The sequence below is a fragment of the Phodopus roborovskii genome, unplaced genomic scaffold (genome assembly GCF_943737965.1).
Source record: "Phodopus roborovskii unplaced genomic scaffold, PHOROB, whole genome shotgun sequence".
In the NCBI taxonomy this organism is placed as follows: domain Eukaryota; kingdom Metazoa; phylum Chordata; class Mammalia; order Rodentia; family Cricetidae; genus Phodopus; species Phodopus roborovskii.
The window spans coordinates 2,797,479-2,820,739 of NW_026126485.1; the positions used below are offsets into that span (position 1 = coordinate 2,797,479).

Below are 23,261 nucleotides of genomic sequence, written 5' to 3' on the forward strand. Positions count from 1 at the left end.
AAACAATTGGGGAAGTAATCTTTGTTCACCTAATGATGCTTGATACTTTCTCCTATGTTTTTACCTAGAAAAAAAGAAAATCAGTTGGAAAAGCCACCATTTCTCTTATAAACTTACCTTTCTAACTACACATGGGTGATAACACCTGTAAGCACTTGGAAGGTGAAGGTGGATCAAGAATGGATAGCCAACCTAATTACTTAGACAACAGGGGGCCAAACTGAACTACAGGAAACCCTGTCTTTAAAAAGGAGGAAAGACGTGAATGGCTCAGCAGGAAGATGGTTTAGTGGTTAAGAACATTTGTTGCTTCAGCACATGACCCAGGTTCACTTTCTTGCACCCACTTAGCAGGGATCCAGCACACTGTTCTGGCCTCCAAAGGTATATAAACACATAAAAGCGAATATTCATACAAGTAAAATAAAAATAAACATTATATGCCTTATTTATATATGAATATAATGCCAGCATACTAGAAGAGGGCATCATATTCCGCTCTAGATGGTTGTGAACCACTATATGGGTGCTGGGAATTAAACTCAGTAACTCAGGAAGAGGAGCCAGTGCTCTTAACTACAGAGCCATCTCTCCAGCCACTCTTAAACACATAATTTAAAAAAATATTTTTTTCATACTCAAATACTCACCAGTGCTGGAAACCACAATGTTTTCTTCTTATCCAAACTAACATAATCTACACAAACAACTTTGCCGAGTAGCTCATCAGTTTGCTTCCTATCATCCTCATCATCGTCACTGGATGAGGACGAAGATTCCTCCTCTGGTCTAGAGAGAGAGAAAAAGTAAGACATTCTCATTTACCTTCATGAAGATAAATAAGCTATTTCAGAACTTTCCCACATTTCCCAAAAGCTGAAAATTAACTCTTTTAGATTTTAAATCATTCTCTAATCTCCAAACAGTAATAGCAAGTATATCTTCAAACAAAAGTACATTATATCCCCCATAATCTTTTGGATTTACTATTTTGAAAAATAAGGGAGAGGGAAGACATAAACATAGTAGTGCACACCCATAATTCAAACAGGCAGGAGGACAAGACATGGAGATCTAAAGTTTGAGGCTAGCCTGATTTACATAGAAATACATGTCCCAAAAGATAAAATAAAGATTAAGGGAAAAAAACAGAACACAACAACCAGTCCTCAAGTCTTCAAAAAAGCTAAAGGCCCATAGTACAAATCTCAGTATTACACTACAAAATACAAGATCTCAGGGTCAAATTGTAAATATATGAGGAGATAGTCTTATGGCATTCACAATACTGAGAAAATTTAAAAAGGGAGAAGGCAGGGGTTGGAGAGATGGCTCAGGGGTTAAAAACACTGGTTATTCTTCCAGAGGAACAGGTTAGATTCTCAAAACTCATGTAGTGGCTCAAAAGCATCTTTAATTCCAGTTCCACGGGAACTGATGCCCTCTTCTGGCCTCTGTGGGCAATGCATATATATGGTGCACAAACATACATGCAGGCAAAACACCCATACACATAAAATAAAATCTAAAACAAAAGGGCATATTTGCTTTTTAACTGGAAGTTACAGTGAGAGGACAAGAAGAAAATCCAGACTGCTACAGTAATCATTAACAGCAAATAAACCCAGCTGAGCACACAAAAAATATGCACATGATTCTTTTGTGTTGGTGTAAAATGCCTTACAGAAACTCAGAATACTGCACTGGGCTAGTAATTTAGGAAGATGACAACTATAAAAGAGGAATATTTGGAATCAGGTACTAGGTACTGTACTTCCTTGACAGTAGAAAAAAAGTCCAACATAATTTTACAAAAAGGACAAAAAGATAAAGAAAACAAAGATACTTTATACTGAGTATAATGACAAGAAAATCCACAATTAATCCTGAAAATAAAAAAAGATTTCTAATATCTAAGAGCTCAAATGCAAGCATAGTTTCAACAATCTATTATTATTTCAGACAAGTCTGGAGGAATTTCATACTTTATGTGCTGTAGACTTTAAAAAGATTGAAAATTAATAATGAATAGGTTCTTAAAGACTGAACCACTAGATATATGGGCGTAAGCAATCATAAAAGGAATGTTTTCTAATTTCTACTAAAAGTGAAACTGTTAACATGAACCAGAGATAGACAACTTGCCTTAGCATGTTCAAGTGACCTGGCCTTAATCTCCACCACATTTAGTATTTAAAAATAAAGGAGAAAAACAATTTCATTTCAAAAGAAGTTATGTAAAATTAAAAAATATATATCTTTTGGAAACAGTAACAAAGTAGTAATTCTTGAACAATTTTGTGAACATACTTAAAATTGTTAACTAATAAATTTTTTAAAGGCAAGGTTTATAATATGCAGACTAAAGTCACAGACCTGCAAATATTAAGTTAAGACATTCATTTTCCAGATAATTGTTAGCACTGTCCCAGGGGGAAACATAAATAACCTTTGTTAGGGGGAAAAAAAAAAAAAATCACTACATATTTTGCTAGGTTTTATTCCTCTTCTGAAGGGAAGTGACATCAGAAACTTGTCTACCTATTCCACCTTTAACAGGCTATTAAAAATAAAAACAACAGGGCTAGAGAGATGGTTCAGAGGTTAAGAGTACTGGCTGCTCTTCCAGAGGTCCCGAGTTCAATTGCCAGCAACCACATGGTGCTTACAACCATCTATAATGAGATATGGTGCCCTCTTATGGCATGCAGGTAGAACACTGTATAAATAATCAATAAACAAATCTTTAAAAAATAAATAAATAAAAACAGTAACAAAGCTAGAGGAGAAAAGCACATGGAAACTAGTCTATAATTCTAAATATTGAATTTGTTTTAGGCAGAATAAAACACAAGCTCTGTCTAGAATAGGAACACAGTAAGGATAAATCTCAGTTCAGTTACACAGTAAGAATAACAACTTACTTTAAATTTTAACAAGGTAGAAGTTGGTCATTAAAAAAAAATTTCTTGGATTAACTACAGGCAAGCTGGAAATCAAGTGGAAGGTGTCAAAAACAATTTCAGAATGGGGGCAGATTAGCTGATATGTGTGGATTTATAGGTGCTGAAAGAAAAACAAAGGTTCTGCAATACTGCAACAATGAAGTCCTGAGAAACCTAGGGAAATATAACCTTATATTTCTGCAAAAACACATTGCTTATTTGGTTGTTTGTAAAAAATAAATAAATAAATAAATAAATAAATAAATAAAAAAGGTCTTGTTTTGTATCCCAGGTGGGCTGCAAACTTGTCAGCTACCTGTTTCAGCCTCCCAAGACAGAGTAAACAACACACCATGCCTGGCTAAAGTACATTTAAAATAACCATTGTTCAAGCCATAATGAAGACATTTTACAATAAAGTAATTGAAAAGGTCACAAGAATGTCCTTAAGATCTAGGTCTAAGACTGTTGTAGAAATAAACAAGAGAACAAACTCTTGGGAAATGTAGGTAAAGAGATGGGTGTTTCAAGCTGTGATATTTGCTTACAATGCTCACAAACCAAAGTGCAAAACACCAAGCAGGAATACCGTCAGAGCCCTCAGCAGTAAGGCCAATCAACCACAGCAGTGAAAGGTATCAACTAAGTAAAACCGGTAACAAACAGCTTTCAAACATCCACTGTGTCTAATATAATCCCAAATCCCACCTCTCACTGTGTGCTAGGATTCTTAACATAAAAACTACTGATTTAACATGTTCACTAGTTATTAAGAAGCAGTGCCTACATAACTTCACTCTTATGTTCAATGTAGAGCTGCGACAGGAAGTGATATAGCTGGGCGGAGTGAGACAGAATCTCACTCTCTTTCAGCTGAGAAGTAAAGTAAGATGGCAATGGTTTTGCTCATTTGTCTCTCTAATCTTTCAGCATTTTCCCCTATATCTGACTCCAGGCTTTTGTTATTAAGACGTATTAGAACTCATGTCACATATTGGCACCCAACTTAAAGGCATGAATCCACAAGAAAAGCCACTTGCCTATGGCTTTGCAGCCGCTGGCACAAGCTGAAACTGCCGGAGTCACCCACACACCCAGCTAAGGTTTTCTTTTTCTTCCTCAAGCCTCTGAGCAAGGTTAGGATTTTCCTGTTGTACCCTCTCTAAAGTCTCCAGCTGCCACCTAAACCCCAGAACCACCTGGGCTCCAAACACCACAGGACTTACCCATCCTAGACTGGCTGGCTCTGCCTTCAGGCAGCTCACACCACAATTGTGTGCTTCTTCCACACAATCCTGTGTGCCTTTTTCAGACAGCCAGCACTCCCCTATCCCTACAACATACATACATACATACATACATACATACATACACACACACACACACACACACACACACACCCCGTGGGTTTCAGGCTTTCCCTAGATGACCTCTCCTCGAGCTGCCACTCTCAGCTCTTGGCTAAACATTAGTAGCTACACCTGTCCTCATCCAGGCTGTACACCACCTGTGTTTTCCAGTCACACATGCTATGCAACTTTAAGCTCCACCATCTTCTTTGCCAGATTTGGTGAGACAATTGGGAATTCTTAAAGAGGGAATTAGTAGAGGGAGAGGAAAAGGGAAAGGCAGAGGGGGAGGGGAGGGAAAGGGGAGAGACAGAGGGGGAGGGAGAGGGGAGGGGAAGGGGAGAGACAGAGGGGGAGGAGGGGAGGAGGGGGAAGGGAGAGAGTTTTCCTACATTAAAAATGGTAACCTATTACAATGGTGGGATTTAGTTCTCTGTATAATATGCTAGACGGTTTGAAAAGGGAACAATTAAATGACAGGATAACTTAATCATTTTTATCATTAAAAAAAAGTTGGCTGAGTGCTAAGATATAAGTTATAGAAAAACTCAGAACCAATTTCACTGTTACACTGTAAGGTTAGAGATGAATAGTCCAAGATTTCAAACAACCAACTTTAATTTGTCCAGTAACCTTACAGGAACTGCCCAATGACAGATATCCCCAAAATTGGGCAAGGGTTAAATGGAGTCCTGTTGGAAATGTTAGATTTAAGGAGATTCAAAGAAGTGATAGTCTCATATGGCAGGCATTCACCTTTTGTGAAGCAGACATTAAACTCTTGGTCAAATTGTAATAGAATTATACCTCAGGACTTGAGAGATTTGGTTAAAGTAGTCTCTGACCCTGGTCCTCAATTACAATAGAAGACCTGGTAGAAAGATGAGGCTAAAACCATTGAACTACAAAGTAAGGCTAGAGGTATGGAAATCTTCCAAGATCAATTTCTTGGAAAGGGAGATTATGCTGATGTAAAAAGGGATCTCTGTATGATGGCCATGTCTTGCATTTATGCTGCACGGCAGCTTTGATACTCAGGACATAATTGGAGAAGGAGATAAGAAAATTGAATCATTTACTAAAAAGTTATACAGGGCCCGAAGGAAGCCTTAACAGATTCCTTGCAAAGACTAACTTCAGCAGTAAATAGAAAATGCTAATGCACAATGCAAAGGGGTAATTAGGCTGTTAAAGGCAAAAATCAGCACACCTGGAAAAATGGATCCAAGATACAATCAATATTGAATCTCATGACCACAAAGAGGCATGGAAAGGAAAGATGATTTCCAGACGATTGGGGAAAAAAAAAAAAAAAAAAAAAACACATCAAAATACAGTGTTCAATTTTTGCAAACAATGTCACTTAAAAAGGGATGATAGGCAGGGCATTCTTAGAAATAACGATTTTTCTAAGCATAACTCAAACAGAATACCTCTCCCTTGTGGATTATGCAAAAGGTGTGGCAAAAGCAAGCATTGGACAAATGAATGTAAGTCAAATTTTTACCATTGGGAAATGCCTTGAGAGGCCTCTTACAGGCCCCTATGCCAAATTCAGTTCAGTCATTTCCTATAACCATGAAGGAAACGCTTTCCCAGAGCAATTAAAGAACCGAATGCCTATTATAAGAAACAATACTGCTCTGGATGATGGAAAAGCTAAAGAAGAAGAGACTAAAAAATTTCAGGAGAAACCATAAAACAAATATTTTGACAAACTTCTACGAATGGAAAAAAAAAAAAAAAACACCAAAATTAGCAATACAAATAAATAGACACAGGTGCAGATGTCACAATAATTGCACCAGATTCTTGGCATCCAAATTGGTTGCTTCAGGAGGTATATGTTCAGCTTTTAGTGATTGGAACTTTATCTCAGGTAAAACAGAGCACAAGATGGGTTGAATGTATAGGGCCAGAAAAACAGAAAGGAAAATTAAAGCCATATAGCAATCAACTTATGAGAACATGTGGACATTACAGGAATGGAATACTCAGATTAACATTCCCCCCAATCTCAGAAATAAAACATAAATTAATGTATTTTTCTGGGGAATATATTAGAAGGTATTACAAAGAACAATCACAAGCCATTCAGGTTGTTCAAGAACAGGGTACAACAGATGCTGATATTTTAAAGACACTAACAGCCCTTCCTTTAAATTGGTTGATGGGTAATACCTTTATGTGTAATGGCCTTTAACAACAGAGAAACTGCGGGCCTTTAGAACTGGTACAGGAGCTGTTATATCAGCATATTGAAGAATCATCCATCCCTTGAAAGTATCCTGTATTTGTTATTAAAAAGAAATCTGGAAAGTGGAGAATGTTAGCAGATCTAAAAACTGTAACTAAAATGACTCAATCAATGGGCTCTTTACACTCTGGAATTGCTTTCCCTTCATTACTACCTAAAGAATAGCGTCTTACAGTTATTGATTTAAAGACTGTTTTTCACTATACCTTTACAAGAAAAAGAGAAAAATTTGCCTTCATAGTGCCTACTTATAATAATTCTCAGCCTGCTAAGAGATATCAGTGGAAGGATCTCCCACAGGGAATATTAAATAACCCTACCATATGCCAATATTTTGCAAGTCAGCCACTGGAAATAGTATGTAAGCAATTTCCTCAATCCATAGTTTACCAATCTCATAAATATTATCGCAAAATTTATATGATTCATATATGTATTTTTAACTTCTGCCATGAAAGTAATTGTCAAATAGAGTACTCACTGATTCTAGAAAAAGGCTTCATTTAGCTTCCTGTATATATGATTTTGAATCTGTGTCTCTATCAGACAACTAGAAATTACGTTTTTGTACTGTGGATGTACATAACAGTTACTGATCCTTTAATCTCTTTGAAATCTGATTCATATGACATTTAAAATGTTTAAGTTTTCTGCAGTGAACCATGACCAAGTCTCCAAAAGGATGATGGGGCCCCACAACAACAATTTCATCAGGACTGTGACAACATCTTTAAGATGAAAAACACCACCTAAAGATTGGCTTTGAACTACAAACTGCTGAGGACAATTTCGAGATGACCCAGTCTTACAGACTACTGTAGCCAGCACTTTCCCTGCACTTTCCCATTATGCAGAGACTAGACAACAAATGATACAGCTACCTCTCATAAGACTTGACAATTAACTCAATTTTTTCTTTTCAGGATCCCCTAAAGGGGCCAACAGAAAGTAAATATGACACTACAGTCCCAAGAGTTGGCATGGATGGCTTTTGGAACTTCAATGGGTTATGGATATTTGTCATCGTTTAGGGGTATGGTTACAAGTGGGTATGGGTAATGGTCATGAAAAAAGTTGAACAACAGAAAATAGATTCAGAGTTCTTGTTTAAAAAAGAAAAATGCAGATATAGATATGATAGGATATAAGGGTAGATTATTGAATCTACTTTGAAAAGAAACAAGGGGGGAATATAGAAACAAAATAAAAAGGTAGATTATTGAACCTACTTTAAACCAAAAAGTACTAGTTTTAAATATTAAATCTGAAGTTGAGATTATTTTTGTTAGAACATACTGTATAAACATTTCTAATCTTGTTCAAGATATTCTACATATGCAACTCATTTAACAATGTAATGTAAATTTTCAGCCCTTGGAAGTTATTATTACTATTTAGGATAATAAGGTTAGTAATTAGTCACCATTACAATGGAACTTGTAGTCATATTAAGTTGTCTTCAAGGTCAAAAAGAGATGTATTTTAGATAGACAGATCATCTTCAAACACTTTACAGATTGGCAAAATACGGCATTTAAGATGTTTTACTAACAGGTTTTTTTTGTTTGTTTGTTTTGTTTTTTTCCATGACAATGAGACATGTTTGCTCCTGGCAGTACCAATCTACTTCAGAGAAGATGATGGACACCAAAGAAACTCCACATGGAGTTTACTTTCTTTGTGGCAAACATTTGCCACTGGGTAAGAAAGTGTTCTTGCCTCAACTGATGACAGTACACAGTCCAAATTGGACAAGGAAGACACAAAAGAAAGGACAGTTGAACTTTGCCAAGACAAGGTAGGACAGCCCTACAAAAAAAAGTCTGATGTGCTAGACCTGTAGGCCAAAGATGAATATCCCAACACTGAAGAGGAACTTTGGGTGACTGTCCAAGCAGACAGTTGTTTCAGCCATTTTTCACATTTTGGGGGGGAAAGTCACTTGCTTGCACTTCCTGCTTACTAAGGTAATATTATTTCCTTCTGAGGTCTTTGCTGGAGTTGAAGACTTTATAGTTATAGTTTTAGTTTTCCTTGTTACCAGATTCAGAAAGGAAATTCACTAAAGAAAGGTAAATGTATAAGGTTGAAAGACATAAAAAGATAGCTTTTGAATTGCAAGTTAAAATAGAAAGTGAATTAGGTACAACCTTTGGACTCACCAGAATAGGATATTGAGTATTTTCTCTGAATTTGTCAATTGTACTAGACATTGTTGATGTATTTATTGGCTACATATGTTGCATATAGTTATTGTACTTATTATATGCAGTTTTCTTATATTAGTTATAACCTTTAATTTTAGACAACAAGGGGAAATTATGGTGATATCTTGTTTGTACAAATAAAGCTTGCCTGAGGGTAGAGCTAGCCACTAGTCAATCATAGAGGTCTAGAAGTATATACAGACAGACCAGACAAGAAGTAATATAACTAGGCAGAGAGAGGTGATAAGGTGGGAGGAGTAAGGGGCTCACTCTTTTCAGCTGGGAAGTTGAGTGACTGTGGTTTTGTTCCTTCGTCTCTCTGATCTCTCAGCATTTTCCCCTATATCTGACTCCAGACTTTTATTATTACCTATGAGAACTCATGTTACATAGATCTTTATGTCATTTTAATAGATCAAACCATGTGACATTCCATATTAAATCCATTTTGAATGTCTTCTTGCATTTCTGGATGATGTGTAAAATGGTTTGAAAAAAACTGTAATTTTTAAAATCAAAAAAATAATTCTTAGCTGAGTGATGGTGGTGTGTATCTTTAATCCCAAGGCAGAGGCAAGCATATCTCTGAGTTCCCAGCCATTCTAAGTCTACAGACTGCATTCCAGAACAATTTAAGAAGGAGATCTCTTTATACACATTTGATCCTGCTATGTTTTCAAGTAAATATGGGATAATTCTATTTAGTCCTTACATTCTAGACTTTTCACTGGGATTACTCCAACAGTAAAGTCTATTTATCCAAATATCTTCAAATTTGAATGCCCAAACCTATAACACTTTTGCATTTGGGGTGGATTATTACCAACCTGTACATGCTATATAAGCATTTTAAGTATATATGCATGTAAAACTTATAATATAAATTTAGTTTTCAAAATTCTGAGAGTTAATACTACATCCCTAATTTTACAGATGAAAAGTGAGACATGACATGAGAAGATTAACCTGCAAAGTCACACAGCAAGCACCAGAATATGCAAACTCAAGCCATCTACACTCACACAGAGCTAGATAAATAGAATCAGCACTTAATGAGATTCTCTGACGTCTCACACTCACCACTCTGGTATCAGTAATCAGTTATTAAAACCTGAATATACTCCCCAGTATTATGGGACAAATAATGATAAATGATAAAACATTAGCTCATTAATTTTCAAAACTATCTAAACACTCCACAATTCACATGCTTCAGTGAATATTTTATGGCAATATAATAATCCTCTCAAAATTCAAAGACATTGTGTCAGAATTAGAACTAATATTCACAATGAAGGTCATTCTTACTGATAACCACCACACATTTTCTTTCCTTTTTTTTTCAGGCACAGTGTTAGAATGCAGCCTGGCTGGTAAAGAATTCAGAGATTTTTATGTCTATGCCTGCCAAGTGCTGGTATTAAGGGTCCATGCCACTACATTGGGCACACCATTTATTTTCAGTTTATTTTTCTCTGTGGCTGAATTATTCAATTTTAAAATGTCACACACAGAATAATAATAATATTTTAAATCTATGAAGTAAGTATCCTCAAAATAATCAAGTCACCAGCCAAGTAACAAGGCAGAAAATTTTTCTGGCAACTAAAACATTTTCTAGAAGATTCAGAGAGTAAATGCATAACTCAAATTAGTAAGATAAGAAAATGGGTAGCAATGAATGTTTTTTTCAGTGCAGTTATTAGTCTTCTAATTTTACTCCTCAACTGAGAGTTTATTTACCATTAAAATTAATTTGGAAAGTAAGCAAAGTACTCTAGCTGAGGAAATCCAAATCCGTCAGTTGAACAGAAAAAGCCTGAGGGACAAGGATGAGCTGAAGCCTCGGTTCTCCTTCCTATGTCTCAGAGTGATTTCCTTAATCTGAAATTTTATTGATTTGTGTGTGTGTGTGTGTGTGTGTGTGTGTGTGTGTGTGTGTGTGTGTGTGATAGATATCCGTGTATGTATAGGAGCAAGAAAAGACACCATGGAAACCAAAAGTAATCAATGTCACCCAATGTGGGTACTGTGACTAAACTCTGGTCCTCTGAAAGGGAAGCAATAGTTCTTAAATGCTGAGCCATCTCTCCAGATACCCACCTATCTTCACAAGTGACTGAAACTAAATAGTATGAGTATGCTTTACCCACCTTCCATCTTGAGGGTTCAAAAAACAATCAGATTTAATATCTGATTTTATATAGTGAAAGCATTCACTTAAGGATTTTTATAATCTAACATAATATGTATTATTTATTTGCAGTTGTTTAACAATATTTTGCTTCAAGATTATATAATTTGTTAGAATGTTTTTTCATATATAAATGTTTAGTCTAATTATTGAATTTTTAAAACTTCTGAGAGAATAAATTTTAAAATTATATTCTATTGTCCCATCCATTCCAACTTCTGTTTCTTGCTTCAAGGAAGTTGGTTTTAACCACTTTAATAATAGTAGGAGATGAAATTTTATCAATGACATTTGATAAATGCAAAGAATTTAGGATATTCATAAAAGAAAAATCATATCTGGTTTCAAAGGAAAAAACAGCAACAACAAAATGGTACACATAAAGGTGAGAGGTTCAGAGTAAGCAAAATACTGACAGAGAAGGGAGGTACTAGGAACAGAGGAGAAAAAAATTTAAAAAACATGATTAAAAGCATGATATCATCAAATGAGCTGATGGGGACAAATGACTAGTTTCGCTCCAAAAGCAGGATCAAGATATATGAAGAAAGACCTAGGATAAACCCAGCTGTTAAGGCTGGAGGGATGCATGGAGATAAGTCCATGCTGAGGAGTCTGAATAGATATTAGAACAGATATCACTGGAAGACCTCATTAGCATTTTGCAAATTACAATTTAAAAATCGCAACTATTAAAACAACACTAGAAAGAGAAATGAATTCAAGTTCACTAAGTTATGAAAATTGACTTACATATGATTAGATCTTCTTCCTCTATTTGTTTTCTTTCCTATGACTGGAGTGCCAAAATGCTCAGGGTTGGTGAGTGGGAGCTGGTCTAGTGTCTGTGGGTGAGAACACAAACCCATCAAAAGTTATTACTTTGCAAGTGCTTTCTTCATTTTAAACCAAACCAGTGAAATATGCTCATATTTTGAAACTGAAATTTTTTCACTCAAGGAAGGCTACAATACATCTTTCCTAATGAAAGAAAATTCTAGCTTCAAAGATATTAGAATAAAGATGAATGAGCCCATACTTGGAGAAAAGAATGAAAAGCCTTGGCTGCTTATCTAGAAGACTCATTACCTATTAGAATCCCACACACACCGAAAATCACTAAAATACAAAACAACCAATAGCTTACCCAAAGCACAAATATGAAATGAGACTCCTACTTATATAGTAAGAGGTCAAATTAGAATCCATTTAAAAAATAAAATGTAACAAGTAACTGAAACAAAATTAACCATCAAAATAAGTACCATGAGCTTGAAAGGGAGCTCCAGAGAAAATATAATTTGTCAAATGTTTTCTACAATAAATCTTTCCTAAAGAAAATGCTTTTTCCCTCTCTCTCCCTCCCTCCCTCCTTCCTTCCACCAGATCATAATATAGCTTTGAGCTATTGCTCCAGTGTTTGCCTGAATGCTGCCATGCTCCCCACCATGGTGGTAAAGGATTGCACCTCTAAAACTGTAAGCAAACCACTAATTAAATGTTTTCTCTTATAATAGTTGAAAAAAAAAATGTTTAAGAGCTGGAGAGATGGCTCAGTGGTTAAGAGCACTGGCTGTTCTTTTAAAGGACCTGGATTCAATTCCCAGCACTCAAGATGACAGCTCTCAATTGTCTGTACTCTAGTTTCAAAGGATACAAGACCTTCTTCTGGCCTCTGTAGATACTGCATGCATACATGTGGTGCATAACATACATGCAGGCAAACACCCATTCACATAAAATTAAATTTAAAAAATGTTTAAAATTGACTTTTAGTATTTAATTTCTTTTGTTTTAACCTGCTGCACACAATATAATTGCTGCTATGAAAATGAGTATTCCTTCCTTGATTATTAACTACACACCTCATCAGAATGTACTTTACAAGCTTCTCTTGTACTTTTTTCAGCCTTTATTTCCTGACAAGTGTATCTAAAAACTTCAGATAGCACTTCAAAGACGCTACTTTAATTAACTTTGACCCTTTGATGATCAGTGTTGATGTGTCTATCTATTTTCTTTTCACCTAGTAGAGCACATACACACACACACACACACACACACACACACACACACACACACACACACACACACACACCTTCTCCTCCCCCTTTCCCATCAACAGAATGCTTGCTATTAGGACATAGTTTTCTGAGTGCTCTGGAAATGATGGAGTCCTAGGGAAATTATCAAGATAAAAGTAAGGCTGAGGAACTATTTAAAGTAAGCTTTTTTAAAGTTACATATTAGAGAGTTATAAAAAGAGGTGTCTATGACAGGGCAGAGCACTTGTCAAGCAAGCACAAGGACCTAGGTTTGATCCTGAGCACCCTGCAAGAGAAACCAAATAAAGGAGAAGGAATACACAGGTGCAGGTTACATTCCCTTCTATATACTTTCCTTACCAAGCCTTAATATAGTAAAATTATAAAATATTTCTCATTGCTTAACTATTGCCCCCCCAATACAGGGTAAACTACTCAATTAGAGACACCCAGGTCCACATAGCTCATCAGTGACCTTAGCGAACACTGGCACATGGGAAGGAGTTAATGCACCCCTATTATCCTAACTATCCCCTCAGCAAAACATAAATGAAAGTGTACACCTTCACAGAGAAAAGAAAACACCCTCCTTAAAGGCACCATAAACACATAGCTCCTATTCATACTACTTCAGCTTATACCTGCCTGATGAATTCAGTTTCAAATTCTTTTTTTAATTATTCTTTTAATTTTTCTTTATTTCGAGACAAGATTTCTTTGAGTAGCACTAGTTGTCCTGGAACTAACTCTGTAGACCAAGCTGGCTTCAAACTCAGAGATCCACTTGCTTCTGTCTCCCTAGTGCTGGGATTAAAGGGTGTGCCTCCACCACCTGGCTCAAATTCTTCTAATGAAACAAAAACTATTATATTAAATATTTCTTTACACCAAGCCCACATCAGGTGAAAAGTCAGTGTTTTAAAACTCCATACATACTAGCAATAACAAGATAGATGTTCTAAGTGAATAAATACAAATAAAAGTCATAAATGCAGAAAGAGTATTTTATCATGTCATTTGCCCCAAAGTAGTCTGACTTCTTGTATGTGAACCTTCAAAACCTGGGTATGTTGGTACAAAGCTGTAATCCCAGCACTTGGGAGAAAAGGAAGAGTTCCATGCCACAAGTTCAATATATACCCAGGCTACAGAGAGCAGCTTCCAAAAGCCAACAAAATAGCAAACCTGGAAAACTAAGTCAAATTTTAACAGTACATAATTCTAGCACTCTGAGAAGGCTTTGAGGAGGTAAAGCAGGAAGATCAGAATTTCAAGGTGAGCCAGTGCTGCATTGAGATCTTGTCTCAAAGAACAAAAAAACAAACAAAAAACCTCTCCTTTAATTATTTACTGAAGGCTCTAGTCTAGCAAACACTGCTGGAGAAAGGAGGAATCACCAAGAAAAGAAAATGTGGTTACTCCCCCTAGAGTACTTTAAATTTCATATAAGGGAAGTAAATAACAAAAAGATCACACAGCAGGAATACTTGAGCAAAGTGCAAAAAAATAAAGGATTACATGATGTAAGTTGGGCAAAAACCACATGGAAGATATTGTATAGCAGAAAGCATTTCAGGTTGCCTTAAGAGAAGATTCCAACAAGTAAGTAGAGAGGATCTGGGCTCAAAAGGAACCCAAAAGACAAGACAATACAAACCACAATCTGGAAATATCAAGCAGTTTATTAAGTGCAGGGAGGGCTAAGACTGAGAAATTGAAAATATACAGGGGACAAAAATCACTGATGGAACCTTAAGTATTTTAAAAACAAAATATGGTCTAATAGATGAGTAAATAATACTAATGCATTCTTCTAAACACAGAGGACAAAGTCTAGCAGGTGAGTTTCACTGTGTTATCAGTCACTTTGGTTGGACCAGATTAACTGGACCATGCATATCATGTTACTTCGTGTTGCTGACTCAAGCACTTAAGTTCAGATCCTTGGACACAGCTTTAAAATGAAGAGCTGGCTTTGGTGCTGGAAAGTGCTAGTCTGACTAGTTCTGTCCATCAGTATCCTAACCAATTAATTAGGGATGATTAATAACAGTAATCAGGAATAATGTAGAGAATGTGACAGTGTACACATGTCACTTAGCAAAGACTCTGGTAGACACATGCACTTCATTCCATCTAACTAATAAGTGCTCAGTTCCCTTCCTGTGCCAGGCACTAAAGCAAGAAATATGATCAAAGCAATGAAGAAGACAAATCACCTGCTCTTGTGATACATGCTACCTAGGAAGACAAACCTCAAAAACAAACAAAATATACATTTTAGTATCAGAGAATGATTAACATCATGAAAAAGAGAAACGTAAAAGCATAAACAGGTTAATTTCAGAAAGAGCAGCCAGACAAAGCTACAGAAGTGTCAATAAGAACTAGTTCCTGAATGCTTGTATATCTTTAAACCTTCAACTCTTCTTTGTATTTTCATTAATTCTTAAGAAGCCTTCAAACTCATATATAACCTGAGATAATAAATCACACTTTTTTTCTCATTCACATTGTTACTTACAAATTACATAAAGGTATATAGAAAATCAAGCATAATGGTACAAGCCCATAATCCCAGCACTCAGAATATAGAAACAAGAGAATCATGAATTCAAGGCCAGCCTGGGATTCATAGAATCCCTATTTAAAAAATCAAAAACAAAATCAGGCAGTCTCAAGGTGACTAGACAAGCCTATTATTTTCTTGATAGAAAAGTCATGAAATGCTTTAAACAACAAAGAAGACAAAATTTGGTGTTTTAACTCAGGGCTTTCAGTACAGTTCACAGATTACATTTATTTTTTAATATTTTATCTTTCAATTTTATTGTAACAAGAGGTTTTTTTTTTTTTTTACATGTCTATCCCAGTTCCCTCTCTGTCCCTCCCTCCCTCTAATCCTCTCTCCTCCCTCACATACACCCTGACTACCCTCCCCTCCCAACCCCCCCACTCCAATTCCACATGTAGGGCAATGCCATCCAGGTGGGGCATGTAAATCTGTCAAGTCATTTGAAGTAGGGACTAGGACTTCTCTCCTGTCTCTAGGTTAAGGGAGTATCCCTCCACGGGGGATGTGTCCGCAAAGTCCTTTTGTGCACCAGGAAAACATCCTGGTTACACTGTCTGAGGTCCCTTAGACTTGCTCAGTCCTTCTAGCTGAGACCCATATTCAGGGGGTCTGAGTCAGTCCCATGCTGGATTCCCAGCTACCAGTCTGGGGGCCCTTTAGCTCCTCCTTGTTCAGGTCAGCTGTCTCTTTGTGTTTCTGAAACCTGGTCTTGTCCTCTCCCTCTGCATCTGAATTCTAGTTCAACTCAGTGTTTAGGTATGGGTGTTTGCTTCTGTTTCCAACAGGTACTAGATGAGGGCTCCATGGTGGTGGATAAGTTAGTTGTTGATCTCACTATCAGGGAAGGGCATTTATGGTAGCCCCTTTCCACGGTTGCTCAAATTGTTAGTTGGCAGCAGTCTTGTAGGTCTCTAGGCCTTTCTTTAGGTTCAGTTTTCTCTTCAAACCAATAATGGCTCCCTCTTTTATGTTCTCTCTCTCTCTCCGTCTTCTATTCCTACCCTGACTCACTCTTCCTAGTCGCACGTGCTTTCCTCTCCTCCCTTCTCCTACTTCTCTCTCCATTCACTGCCCTCCCCCCACTTCCCCTGTGCTCTGGGGCCTTGTCCCTTCTCCCTTCTGTGAGGGACTTTATATGAATCTCTTAAAATACACCTTGTATCCTAGTTCCTCTGGTTTTGTGATCCTTTGCTCTAGGTCTAAAACACATCCTAATGACACTTAACGCACTCAGGAATTTCCTGACTAACAGGTTTGTTCAATGAATTGAAAAAGTAGAACTTTACTAACCCCCATACAAAATATGTCAAGCCAGTGTCGGGCTTTAATCCCAGTGCTCAAGAGGAAGAGGTAGGTGGATCTCTGAACTTAACTGAGGACAGCCTGGTCTACAGAGTGAGTTCCAGGATAGCCAGAGTTAGATAGTCAGACCATGTCTAAAGGAAAAAGAAAAAGAAAACCCTGTAGATATATTCATTTACTACACTTACTTCACTTTCAGCAAAATGCCTCTCTCCTTTCAGGCATAAAGAAGATCGTCTCAGAGTCTTCTCGTCTCCATCATCGAAAACTATATGAGGAAGTAAAAATGGAAGCAACTGAGAAACTTTTTAAATTAACAACATGATGTCAGAATCATTAAATTTTCGAAGTTACAACTAGTCCCAATTTTAAGAATTACATTTGGAATTCAGTTCATGTTTCATATTTTCTAACAAATAACTTTATAGTTGCTTGCCATTTCTAGGAAAATGCATCTTAAATATATCATCTTGAGTCACTAAACTGCTCAATGGATAAAGGCACTTTCAGCCACCTTCACTTGAAGACCCAAATTCACAATACAACAGAGAACTGATTCCTACAAATTGTCCTGACTGTTATACACACATTCCCTGTCCTCTGACCTCTATATACATACTACAGCACACATTCTATACACACACACACACACACACACACACACACACACACACACACACACACCCCAATATGTAATTTAAAAACTCATTCTTGAAGAAACACACCCACAGAAAAAAAAGTAGCATTTCACGAGGAAACCATTTAAATGCTTATTAATAATCTCAGAATGGTAAAGGAGCAAACACCCATTATGGGCAACTCACAAATTTATGCACCATCTGTCCCCTCCCCTGAAAAAATAACTCCATTTACAATACAATAAGGTTCCTCAATCTCAACACTTCCCACAAACAAACTGTACCAAACAAGCTGCTGTGTGACAAGCTGATCCTATGCCTTACACAATGGGAATCTGCACCCAAGAAAGACTACTATCCCAGTTATCAAAATCAACTGTTTCCAGATATTGCCAAATGTTTCCTGAGGTGGCAAAACTATGATTTACTGATTAAAGGTACTACAATGTTTGTTATGATTGATGAAGTTATTAACTTATTTGACTGTGATAACAGTGTCACAACTTGAAAATTGATGAAGATACTGAATACAAAAAACTTAAAAGAAACCCAATAATATTCCTTAGGAATCATGAATAGAGTATAGTCATATCAAATAAAATTACTGTATCTGAATTTTAAATTTTTTATTACATTTGTGTTCATGTGTTCATGTGTGTAAGCACGTGTGTGTTCGACAGCGCACGTGCATGTTTGTACGTGTGATCTAGTTTGGGTTACTATTGCTGTGATGAAACACTATGACCAAAAATAACTTGGTGAGGAAAGGGTTTATTTGACTTATATTTCTAACTTCTGCATTACAGTCCATCACTGAAGGAAGCAGGACAATTACTCAAAAAAGGACAGGAACGTGGGGGTAGGAGCTAATGCAGAGGCCATAGAAGAAATACTGCTTATTGGCTTGTTTCACTTACCTTGCTCAATCTTTATTATAGAACCTACAACCACCAGCCCAGGAGTGACCCCATCCACAACCAACTGGGCCCTCCCACATCAATTACTAAGTAAGAAAATGCCTTACAGGCTTGCCCATAGTCTTATCAAGGTATTTTTTTTTTTAGTTGAGGCTCCTTCCTCTCCAATGACTCTAGCCTGTGTCAAGTTTACACAAAACTAACTAGCATATGTACGTGTGCATATTTGCATGTACTTGCCACAGATCAGAGACAACTTGTGCAGATAGATTCCCTCCCTCCACCATGAGGATACCAGGGATTTAAGTCTGATTCAGGTTTGATGGTGAATGCTTTTATCCAGACTAGGAAAGCTTATACAAGATGCTTGTGAGTTTAAGCCAACCTGGGCTACACATCCTGATACACAACAACACACACATTCAACTTAACAAAAACTTCAAAGGACTAGTGACATCAGTCTGACAAGAACTGGGGAAATATACACTAAGTACAGTAATCTTCAAGACAGACAAACAGGATTTTGTTCTGTTTTTGCTTTTGGAGATAGGGTTTCTCTGTGGCTTTGAAAGACCAGGCTGGCCACAAATTCAACAGAGATCCACCTGTCTCTGCTTTCCAAGTGCTGGGATTAAAATCACACACCACCACTGCCTGACTAGCAGGTAGTTTTTATTCAAGTTAAAAAGCACATGTCCCTTTAACCTCTATTTATTCTTCAGTGCACAAGAAAATTTAGGATAATATGCGCACACTGAACATTCATCTGTACCATCTGTAACAGCAAAACGACTGGCAGAACTGAAAATGAATGAGTACAACCAGCCACTAAGAAATTCTGTTATACAACAGGCTGAACAGCTAGTATTACTGAACTCTGTACTTAGAAATGATTAAAATGGAGAATTTTCTTTAACATATGTTGAAGTCAAAATAGAAATCCAACCACACCATTTACTAAATAATTTCAAATTACATGTACATATACAGCTTAGAAATATTTTTTACCGATACTAGCAACAGCATCTATGGCATTAGTAAAGGAAAACATAATCCAAGAAATCTGGTTTTATCTGAATTGTTAGAACAAATTTTATATACTAAAAATGAATTTTTAACAGAAAATTACTGTCTTACCTACAGTGTACCAACTTGCATCTGTCAGTTTGTTGATAACAGCTTCCTGATAGGCACCATCAAGATTCTTCACTTCTACAATAGCGCCTACCTAAAATATTATTTAAATATTAGGAAAAAAAATTTAAAGACAAACTAACCAAAAGGTAATTAAAAGTAACAACAAACCTTAATTTTTGTTTTTTAATGAATACACAGTGATGAATGAAACAGCTACTGGCTTGATTTGTTTTGAAGATGCCTACAGTTTACTGACAATACTTTTCTACTTATCATCAGTGAAAATGCTCATATACTGGGGAAGGCAAATACATTGAGGTATTACTAAGAAAGCAGTTTTGTCCCTAAAGACCTATAAAAGGGTCCTGAGAACCCCCACGGGTCATTACAGTGTGCTGAGAAGTACTGCCTGTAAAATGACTGTCTTTCCCCAGCCTTCTGCCTTTCTTTCATGGAAGGGATGATGGATAGAGGTAATCAAAAAAGTCCTGATCTCTTCTTAAGGGTTAGAATGTCCCATTGCTGACAGGCATTTACAGTACTTTCTATCTTATCATAAACATGCTAGTATTTATACTTGCAAGGACCTTATAGTGATGATTAAAACAGTCCTGGTGGTAGAGAGCTGTGGGCCTGTGCCAGAACAAAGCAAGCCAGACAGCAAAAAACAATAGTGCTATGCCTAGGAGGCAGGGATAGGCTTGTGTACTGAGAATCCAAACAGCATATCTTCTCAAGCACACAGGCTGTGAAGCAGTCTGAATCTTGGCACTGACATTAATCCTTGTAAAACTGGGGTCAAATTACTTCTTTCCTTCAGTTTCCCCTTCTACAGAGCTGTTCAAGACTAAACAAAATCCTAGTACAAAAAAGATTTGGCACAGCACTAATACACATTAAGTGCTAAGTAAATGTTAGCTAAAGTTCTAACTGTATATGACTTTGTCCTGATTCTTGCAAGTGACAGATATGTATATCAAATATTAAACATGATGTCTATAAAATAGAAATGATGGGAAATTATTAGTTAGTAATAAGAAACATTTTTTAAAACTGAAGAGTTTTAGAAGTCAACAGTACCAAGTAAGATTTTTTTTCTTTTTCTACAAAGATCTACAAATGTTTCTTCACTCTTTTAAGTATTCCCTAGGATTCCTCAGGCCCAGACAGTAGGCAATTTCAGACACAGTGGTTTCCCAAACTACCTGTAGCTGGCTTACTGGCAAGCAATAAGGTAAAGCAACATCTACTCCAAAGAACAAATGGGTCAAACTCTCAGCTACCTTCAAAAGATTTCATCTGCCAGCAGGTGGCTCCAAAATCAAGAGCTATGGATGTTTTAATTTTCTCACTTTTTAGAGCATAGAGCTTACATTTTACAAATCTTATTCCTGGAAAACCCACTCCTGCAGTAAAGGAATACCTGTGTGAAAGCAGTGACTGCCTCCTTGATGTTTGTTGCATTTAAAACAGATTTTGCTATCATTTCAGATATGATTTAACATTAAATATATTCCAATTAGATAAAACTATATTAATTAAAACAAATACATTAAAAGGGAAAAGATCAAGTATCAGTCTACAATTAAAACTGAGAATAATGATGACTCACCTTCAGTGGGCCCTTTATGTGATCGTCCTGAACTTCCACTGTTGAAGAATCATGTCTAAAGGTCACCTAGAAAATATGAATCCAATTAATTAATCTCACACACACACACACAAAGCTCTTCTATGTACAAATAACACAAACTAAATAAAGATTACCTAGTCTAAATAAGAACCCAAACACTAAAGAGATTAATAGAAAACTTGTTTAAACCGATTTTTCTATTCAAAAATGAATGTAACCATACCTATGAGGTTGGGTGTTCTATTCATCATACTACATTCTACCACTCATTACTATACCTATGCAACTTTTTCTTAATCTATGGAGAATTTATCATTTTGTGAAGGCCTAATTTAAGAATAAATAGTGGCACTCAGGAGGCAGAGACAGGTGGATCTCTGTGAGTTTGAGGCCAGCATGGTCTACAGAGTGAGTTTCAGAACAGCCAGGGCTACACAGTAAAATCCTGTCTCAACACACACACACACCCTCCCAAAAAAACCCAAGAAACCTGATACAATAGCATGCTCTTTATTAGAGTCTTGTGGTCAATAAAGAACAGGCACACTCACTAACCAACTATGGAAAAGGAGTTTTTACACACAATGTCCCATACAATTCAGTGTCACACAAAAGCAGCATTAGCATTAAGATTAAATCTTAACACTAGAATCCCAACATCTTTTAGTTAATACTTGGTGTGGAATAAAAGTCCAATAGATTAAAGCTAGCAGTATAGAAATGTATCACCAAGTCTGCTTAAAATGTATTCACTTCGTTTGAGACAGGGTGTCTCTACTTAGCCCTGGCTGTCCTAGAACTCTCCATATATAGACTAGGCTGACCTAAAAACACTGAGATCTGCCTGCCTCTACCTCTGCTTCCCAAGGACTGGGACTAAAGGCACGTGCCACCACAGCACAGCTTCATAAGTGGGTTTTTTATTCATCCATAGGATTGTGGTAACAACTAACTAGGTGCTCCGGAAACATAAGTATATAATGCCAGACAGAACAGGAAATGTCACTGTCAGAATACCCACTTAACCAATTAAAAAGCAACTCCAGGCACCAGCCTGTGAAATGGTGGGGGCAAGATAAGCATCCTTTGGGTTCACAGTTAATTTAGAGGCTTTATCACATAGTTTTTAGCCAAAATAGAAATCAGAATTGCCCAGGAAGTTTTAACACACGCTTAAAAGGCAGCAAGTACAGAACTCTTCAGGGGACATATCATACCTTTCCCACTTGATTAATTATTCAACTCAATGATTACATGTTTACCTGCTCATCTACAATGTAACCCCTCCTATCTCTATTCTCCTTCTATCTAACAGAATTCCCTGAAAGGTCATGCCACCCAGTTCATTACCAACATGTGAGTAGGTACCCATAACACTAAGATGTTTCACTGGTCCTCAGTTTACACTGCCCTAAATTTTTCAAATACAAAGACATCTTCTATTAAACACACATATTCATTCATCTATTCATATTTCATGCTGCTATCTTCAAATCCAGGGCCCTGCTCATCATGGTAGGCAGATGTTGCACCACTAGGCTATAAATCCAGTCCCTTTTGCCTGTTTTTGTTTTTTGTTTGTTTTTTTTTTTTTTTTTTTTTTTTTACTTTAAGATTTTATTATGTATACAGTGTTCTGCTTGCATGTATGCCTGCATGCCAGACTAGGGCACCAGATCTCATTATAGATGGTTGTGAGCCACTATGTAGTTGCTGACAATTGAACTCAGGACCTCTGGAAGTGCTTTTAACCTCTGAACCATCTCTCCAGCCCCTTGCCTGTTTTTGAAATGGAGAACCTCCAATTCCTAAGCTGAAATGATCTTCCGCCTCAGCCTTGTACATAGCTGGGACCATAGGTGCACCTCACCAGGCGTATGGTAATTTCTTAAAATGAAGACAACTAAATTTATATTTGTCCATTAACAAACCCAAAACTCAAATACTTTAGTAAGACTTTCCAAAAGGCAGAAGGCCAAGTTTAAGGTGGCATATACCTACAATTCTAACACTCGGAAAGCTACAATTTGAGAACTGCTATGAGTTCAAAGACAGCCTGGGT

General features: G+C 36.7%; 1 protein-coding gene across 5 annotated transcripts in view; it reads right to left on the reverse strand.

Moving 5' to 3' along the window:
• Arid4b (AT-rich interaction domain 4B) overlaps nt 1–23,261 on the reverse strand; it is a 121,822-nt gene that overhangs the window by 52,927 nt on the left and 45,634 nt on the right. For all 5 annotated transcript variants that reach the window (XM_051194730.1, XM_051194728.1, XM_051194726.1 and 2 more), the window contains exons 4-8: nt 21,179–21,244; nt 19,567–19,657; nt 17,063–17,142; nt 11,706–11,797; nt 651–789 (exon numbers count right to left, since the gene is read on the reverse strand). In XM_051194730.1, the coding sequence (XP_051050687.1) occupies nt 651–789; nt 11,706–11,797; nt 17,063–17,142; nt 19,567–19,657; nt 21,179–21,244 (468 nt within the window). The remainder of the gene's footprint in view (nt 1–650; nt 790–11,705; nt 11,798–17,062; nt 17,143–19,566; nt 19,658–21,178; nt 21,245–23,261) is intronic.